General features: G+C 44.5%; 1 protein-coding gene across 4 annotated transcripts in view; it reads left to right on the top strand.

The window, feature by feature from the left end:
• The first annotated feature begins 2,380 nt into the window (after positions 1 to 2,380).
• GTF2F2 (general transcription factor IIF subunit 2) overlaps positions 2,381 to 7,642 on the top strand; it is a 93,222-nt gene continuing 87,960 nt past the window's right edge. For 2 of the 4 annotated variants that reach the window (XM_054206138.1, XM_054206145.1), the window contains exon 1: positions 2,402 to 2,577. In XM_054206138.1, coding sequence (XP_054062113.1) covers positions 2,512 to 2,577 — 66 coding nt within the window. In that variant the 5' untranslated portion in view covers positions 2,402 to 2,511. Of the gene's footprint in view, positions 2,578 to 7,642 lie in introns of all 4 variants that reach the window. The other 2 variants (XM_054206153.1, XM_054206127.1) reach the window with 2 other exon arrangements.

Genomic DNA, 7,642 nt, shown 5'->3' with positions numbered 1-7,642 from the left:
CATTCCACGGCTTTTTCCTTTTTTAAAAGGGGTGGTGGGTGTGATCTGAGCAAGCAGACTGAGCTTAGGGCGGTGGCAGAGGGACAACTTTTTCGTTAAGACAATGTTTATCCCAGGGGAAAATTTGAGACCCCACCTGGAGTACCTCATCCAGCTCTGGGGTCCCCAGTACAAGATAGACATGGACCTGTTGGTGTGGATCCAGAGGAAGGACATGAAAATGGTGAGAGGGATGGAACCCCGCTCCTATGAAAACAGGCTGAGATAGCTGGGGTTGTTCAGCCTGGAGAAGAGAAGGCTCCAAAGAGACCTTATAGCAGCCTTCCAGTACCTAAAGGGGGCCTACAAGAAAGCTGGAGAGACTTTTCACCCAGGGCCTTTAGTGACAGGACGAGGGGCAACGGTTGTAAACTGAAAGAGGGTAGGATTAGATTGGACATAAGGAGGAATTTTTTTATGATGAGGGTGGTGAGACACTAGAACAGGTTGCCCAGAGAAGCTGTGGATGCCCCTGCATTGGAAGTGTTCAGGGCCAGGTTGGATGGGGTTTTGAGCAACCTGGTCTAGTGGGAGGTGACCCTGCCCACGGCAGGGGTGTTGGACTAGATGATCTATAAAGGTCCCTTCCAACCCAAACCATTCTGTGATTCTAGGAAAATCATACCACTGAGCCCCTCATTTCTGCCAGACCCATTACCAAGCTGTTTTGTAGGAGGGTGGGGAACAGCATGTACCCTGAAAAATGACCTGAGAGCTTTTGGCTGTGGTTGAGAGTGCAGTATTGGAGTTATGCTGGAGGACTGTGCTGGGTACAGAGAGCAAGGTGGGATACGGCTGCATCCATACCTTCTTGGATATCCAGCCATGCCTCTGGTTTTCTCTTGTTCTCAAAAAGACTCCAGGAGCAAACTGTCCCATGTACAGCACAGAGATTCAGTGGAGTAGGACTCAAAAGTAAACTGTAAAGTGATGGTATTTGTCTGTGTAGATCCACCTATTTTCCAGATGCACAAAACCTAAGGGTCTTAGACCAATAATATTTGGGGGTCGGTCACACAGTCCCAGGAACAGTGGCTGTTTTTACCACTGTTAAGATGCATCTGCTCTCATTTTTGTTAGCATTTGGGGAGATGCCTCTGGGGTGTCTGTGGAATGTTGTCTTAATGAAATCTGAATTTTTAGTGGAAGCCAACTAACAGTATAACCTTCATCCACCCTCTCATCTGAGTTCTGCAGACAAGTACAGTTCCAATGTGAAAAAAAACTTCATCTTTAAATGCAATTAATCCTAATCAGAATAGTTCAATGTTAGCTGCTCTTGCTTCAGAGATGCATAAAAGCATTGCCCTCCTTGGTTACCTAGATGCTTGCCTATAAATAGAAAGGCAGGCTATTGTATCTGAGATGTAATACCGAGATGGTTTTCTGCGAGCCAGGTGAGCAATGTTTTGTGTATTTTATCAGAAATATGCCCTGCTTGCTGCTGGTGGAGTCTCAGACGGAGCAAGACCTTCGCTGATGTGCAACCAGACTTCAGGGAGGATGTAAACCCGTACTGGGGAGAATTCAGAGAGGAACGGACACGACCAGAGGTCTAGAAAATATGACCTATGAGACAAAATTGAACAAAGTGAGGTTGTTTTGTGTAAGCGGAGACAAACCAAAGGGATACATCTCAGTGAAGGGATAAAGTAAAACTGCAGAGAGGAAGGGAATAAAATGCTCTCTGTGTCCACAATGGATAGAGGAGAAATAACGAGCTTAAAATGTAACAAGGGAAACAGTATAGCTGTTAGGAAAACTACCCCGCCGACAGGGACAGAGTCATAAAATAGAGACTTAGAGAGGTTATCTAAGCCAAATCCCCGCATCTTGAAGCAGAACTGGCAGGCACCTGCTCTCTCCTGACCTAAGACATCTTCAGTGCCTGAGACGCCATCCCATCTTCGGACAGCCTGTTCCAACGCTTCACCGTGAGCTCCCTTTGCAGAAAGTTAAGCCTAATTCTTCCCTGTTTATCCATGGTAAACGATTCACCTGCTCTTTTTTTCTCCCTTCTGTGACATCTGGGCACACGGTGCTGCTTTGACCCCTTTCCCCAGCGCTGCTCCCCAGCCCGCCATTTCCTGCCCACTCAGGAGAGCCCTGTCATGGCACTGTCTCCTCTCTCCAGACTGCTCCTCCAGTTTCGCTAGATCATTTTGCATGCTGCTGCCGTTCTCCAGCATGCCGGGATAACCCTTCCTGTAGGGGGAGAGAATAACTTTTTGTGGCCGCCATGTCGAGGCCCCTCCCGGCTGCGTCCGCGCCGGAGCGGGGACTCGAACCGAGGCCCCACGGCAGCAGGGGCCCATCGTCCCGCCATGCTCAGCGAGCGGAGGAGGTTTGTCCGCCGCGGGCCGCCGTCTGCCGGCGGTGCGTTGCTGTGCGGGTCCGGGCGGGTACAAGCGCCGCCGGGAGCAGGAAGCGCCAGTCCCGTCCTCTGCCTGGGTGCCGGCCACCTGCACCGCCATGAGCGAGAAGGGCGAGCTGGACCTCACCGGGGCCAAGCAGAACACGGGCATGTGGCTGGTGAAGGTAAGAAGCCGCCGGCGCTCCCCTGGGCTCGGCCTGACGCGGCCTGTGGCGGCCGGGCCTCCCCTCCCGTCCCCGGCCTGGCGGCGGCCGGCGGCTCCCATGGAGGAGGAGGCCGGGCGGCCGCGCGGAGCGGGGCCGCGCCTGAGACGCGGGGGAGAGCCGGTCTGCGGTGTGTGGCCGGGGTTGCCCAGTGCCCCCCTTCCCCTTCTCGTAGGCGCGGGCGTGGCGGCTGCTGCGATAAAGGGAACGCCAGCAGGGAAAACTGGGCTACCCGGCAGCTGTCCTTGGGCCCTGCTTTATTAAGGGTAACAAACAAACTTTTATTTTCCCCAAAGTCTGAGAGTCGGAGAAAGTTTGAGTTCTCCCAAATTCACATCGTGCTTTAAAAAAAAAAAAAAAACCAACAAAAACCCAATAAAAACCCCAAACCAAAAAACCCCAAGAAAAACAAACACCTTGCGTCTTGTCACTACACCTCATCTTGGTGCTAGAGAAGTATAGCTATAGTGAAGGTGCTGTGAAAAGATACAAAGATCTTTAGATCAAACCCAGGCATCTGCCTGGTGCGGGTCCACGCTCGCATCTCCTGCTGCAAACTAGGCCATGGTGTTTGTATCTTGCCTACATACCAGCTCTGTTCTGTGGACGATCTTTCTATCAAGATGGCTTGGCTGCTTCTGCTGGTAACAGGAAGCCTTGGCTCAGGAAAGGGGAGACTCAAAGCTCTAGTCCCCTGTGGGTGTACACCCATTGTTCTAGATGAGTATTTGTTCTGTCTGGGGAGAAATAGTAGCCTCCTCTTCCTCCTTTGGGGATGGAGGGAAAAGGTTCAAACCATTAACTTGAAAGAACCTGCAAGGACAGGGTAGTACCCAAATACTGGTCTTGTGTGGTAAAGGAGTGTGACACCGTTGTAATTCAACTACCAAAACATCTTATTGTGGCCCTTGAAAATGGTGGGGAATTTCAGACTTACTTTGCAGTGCAGTATTTCTGATGGTAAGTAGGTCACTGCATCTGACTTCCTCTTCTGTACTGATACCTGAGTGTCTGGTTTCATGAAACTATAATGAACACTGCGTAGTGCTCTAGTTGTAATAGCTTATCCAGCACAGTAAAAATGAAGGCTGACATCAGAAAGCTGCGGAAGTATATCATGATATACTGAGTGACAGGATGATAAAATGGCAGATGAAATTGAGAGCTGAAAAATCTAATCTGACATGCATAGAGAATAACTATTCTAATTATACGTACACAGCAATTGGGTCTCCGCTGGCGGGTGCCATTCAGGAGGAGGTTTCGGTTTTCAGCAGATGTGGATAACTCTGTAAGAATGCCATGTCAAATAAGCAGATTCAACATTTGGCATGATTACAAAAGAGACAGAGAACAAAAAACAAAATATTATTGCGCCATCATGTTGCCTGTATCCTGAATACGGTGTGTAGTTCTGGTCTCATCCTCCCCATCGTGGGAAGTATACAACGGACCTAGAAACAGTACAGAGGAGAGCACCAGGGATGATCTGGGGAACAAGGAATGGTGGCGGTGGAGGCAACTCCTAAATAACATTGTTACCTTTCAGGTTAGCAAGAGGATAGATTTGGAAATCTTACAGAGGTCTGAAGTAATGAGAAATTTCACAGGTGGATAAGGACGAAGTGAATAAGTAAAGGTGAACAGGGAGGAGTTGGGTCGAACACAAGAATTAGGAGTGCGTCAAATTAATTCATCTGGCAGGGCTCATAGCAAACAAAGCAGGTACCATTTTGCACAATATGTAGTTAAATTTTGGAACTTGTTGCAGTAGGAAGTTGTGAATGTCAAAACTTTGCAGAAGCTCAAAAAGCCCTTTGACAAATTGAGTCCAGAAAATCGTATTGAGAGTTTAAGAATGAATATGCTTCCATACCACATGATTGCTGAGTAAAAGATCCTAGAAATTAAAGAGTATGCTGAGGAAATGCCTTTTCTTCTTATGTTCTCCTGTTCTTCCTGAAGTATCCACTGCTGGCTGCATTTGGAGACAGGACACGGAACTTGCTTGTTCACTTGAACACTTGAAAACTTTGGTGTTTCTTGAAGCATGTCAGGAATTTTCAGGCACATCTGTGCTTACAGTTGATGACACTTGGTGAGCAGAGTGCTGCCTGGTTTAATGAGAAAACCAAACTAGAAGGAACACTTAAATTTTACTCTTCCGAGTAAGTGTTAATATAATCCTTCATGCATGTGGTCTGAACTTGTAATTTCTCTGTCTTCTTGCATAATAATGATAATAAAAAAAAAAATTACAAAGTTGCTAATATTGATAGGCCATAGCAAAGGATGTGCAGGATTTTATCCTTTGAATTCCTTCAGACCTGAACTTGGAAACAACCATCCTTGTTACTGGGACCTTCAACACACTCAGAGGCATGCCAGAGTGTAGCACCTGCACTTCTTATCTTCACTAGCTGGGATAACAAGGCTGAATTTATCCTTCCTTTGAGGGAGAGAGCAATCAGTTCTGCTGGAATAAAAAACCTGGCTGATTTAATTTCTTTTTAGCACGTATTATGCTAGCACAGGAAGTGTTCCAGAGAGACTACTTAACAGGCAATATAAAAATGTAGTGATGAGTATTTTAGAAGCATAAGCAGTAAGAGGAGGTATCAGAAATTGAGTGAGTTGCTTTAACACAAACCCAGAAAGCAACTGAAATAATTCTTTATGTGTTTTCAGTGAAAGCTAAGATAGGGAAATATTATAAGAACTGTTGATTATGTACTTGTGATAAAGTGAGGCACATGTGGTGTTAGCCATTAGAATTGTTAATTTCTTGTCCCCTGTGTGGTGGTTTGTTTTTTTAATTTAATCTGCTGCATTGATCTATATTTAGAAAGATGATATCTTTATATAGTTTCTTTTTTGTAAAGAAAACAAAAACATGGAACCTGACATCAGCCTTACTCAGTTTCTGATGTACATACTGCGTACAGATTGCTATATAGAGAAAGAGCTAACTTAATTTCATACAGAGAATTGGAAGTAATTTATTACAGGTGGGGGCTGCTTGTGTGTTTTGTTCTAAAGGCAGATAGGAAGCTGTGAATAAGCTGAAAGATGCATGGAGTGGGGGCCTTCATGTTGTGCAGTAACTGTAGGGTGCCTCGTGTACTGGAGCCCGGGTGTTTGCGTGATGTGAGTAGCAAGAGGAAAACAGCAGTGTGAAGGGGTCTTGAAGTGATGCTACTTAGTACGTCAGATTTCTTCTCGTGATTAAACTGTATGGGTTTTTTTTGGCGAGAAGAGTGTTCTTACCTACAAATCCCAGAATAAAGGTCACTTGTCTTGAAAACGTTCAGTAGCCTTGCCGTATGGTTGCTACTCTGTCCACAACTCAGTCTTTCTGTGGGTATCTATTTTTCAAAATCCTGCTGTGAGATCTTTGAAAATTCTTTCTGCCCTGTAAAAGCAGGTCACTCTTGTTTTCTATATGTTCTTTCAATTAGTGTTAAGAGTTTGAAAATGGATTGTTCTCTGTACATTAAACTTCTATTATGCTAAAATTAAAAGGAACTAGCAAATTAATACGACTACAGTGTGTAAGACTTTATTTAATCTTTCCTGTCCTTGTTTATGTCATTAGCATGGAGCTACAGAGTTTAGCATGTGGTTTTGTGAGCACCATCTGGTTTTAACTGAAGTATCTGTGTATAGCTAGAAGTAATCCTTTGATCACAGTCCTTCGTAACCCTTTTTCTTTGTCAGTGTAGCCCTTGACCGCAGATAGTCCAGCAGAAAGATGATTAATTGCACTCTTTGAGACTGTTTACTGTGCAGCTGAAAGAAGTATGATTGATCTGCAACCTCTTAATCTGAATAAATTCCCTGTCTGATTGTATTATATACCAAGTTGGTGATTTTAACAGCATGAGAGTCCTTCACTCCTTGTCCATTCATACTGAATGTGCACCTACCTTATTAGCTGGCAATATAAATTAGATACTGCTTAGGTGCGAGCACATAATAATATTTCTATTGAGTCACCTGGGGCACATGTCATAGCATTTATCTTGGCTTTAGAAAGAAAATGACGTCTGATCTGGCACAAGATCTGCTGTAGAAAACTACCACTTTGGAAACTGGAAAAAATATGTATCGGCCAGTTCATGGCTTTCTGTTGTGCATTTGTGGCATTTTTGACCTGGACTGACATTTAGTTTGGTTGAGCAGTTGGAGGACATCTGGATTTTCTAGCTATTCCACAGTACTTTATGGAAAGCAGAGACTAAAGTAAAGTAGAGACTAAAGGAAAGTGCGAAGCACCACTACAATGTTTTCTGGGTTTTTTTTTTTTTTTTTTTGAAGAACAGGTAAATGCAAGGTCAACACTAATTCCTTTGAGCTTTCAGAAGCTAGCAGGTTGCTGTTTGTCAGCAAGTTCCTGGAACAGGCTCTTCGCCTCTTCAGCTGTGCAGTGAAACTTGTCTTAGTTTTAGTCTGTGCAAGACAAAAATCAGACTACAAAGTGCCTCTTTGCTGCTTGAAACAGAAAATGCCACAGGCATAGCTTAGTACGTTTATTTTTCTCACTGGCTGTCTCTCACACCATTTTTCTATGTGGGCACAGATGTTTTCAGTAGCTGTGAATTGTGTGAGCCAGAATAAACTTTGCTGTACCAGTAAAGAATATTGCTGCAAAATAAAACAACATAGACTTGTCCTGATGTGTCATGAGCATATGAAGAAAAAAGATATAAAATTCCTATACCTGAATACTTCTTTAGTATGTGGCGTTGGAACAGTAAATGATTTTTCCTTTAGCAAGTCACTGTTTTGCGAGATGCTTAGACTACTGTAGGTCTTCAAGATTATGTTCTCCCAGTGACTGCTGCTTCCTTACTAGAAAGAAAGGGGTTTATAGGAAGTAGTAGCTTCTATTAGACTGCTTTCAGCTGTTTCCTTTTGAAAAAAAATCTGTAATTTCCGTAACACTTGAACATGTTACAGTTAGTTTTAAATAGTCAGATGTGAGATTGTCCTTACTGCCTCAGGTCTGTATTCCATCTCTTGATGT

Source organism: Rissa tridactyla, chromosome 1 (assembly GCF_028500815.1).
Source record: "Rissa tridactyla isolate bRisTri1 chromosome 1, bRisTri1.patW.cur.20221130, whole genome shotgun sequence".
Taxonomy (NCBI): Eukaryota; Metazoa; Chordata; class Aves; order Charadriiformes; family Laridae; genus Rissa; species Rissa tridactyla.
The sequence above is the reverse complement of the archived record's forward strand: the minus strand, read 5'-3'. Positions and strand labels throughout refer to the sequence as shown.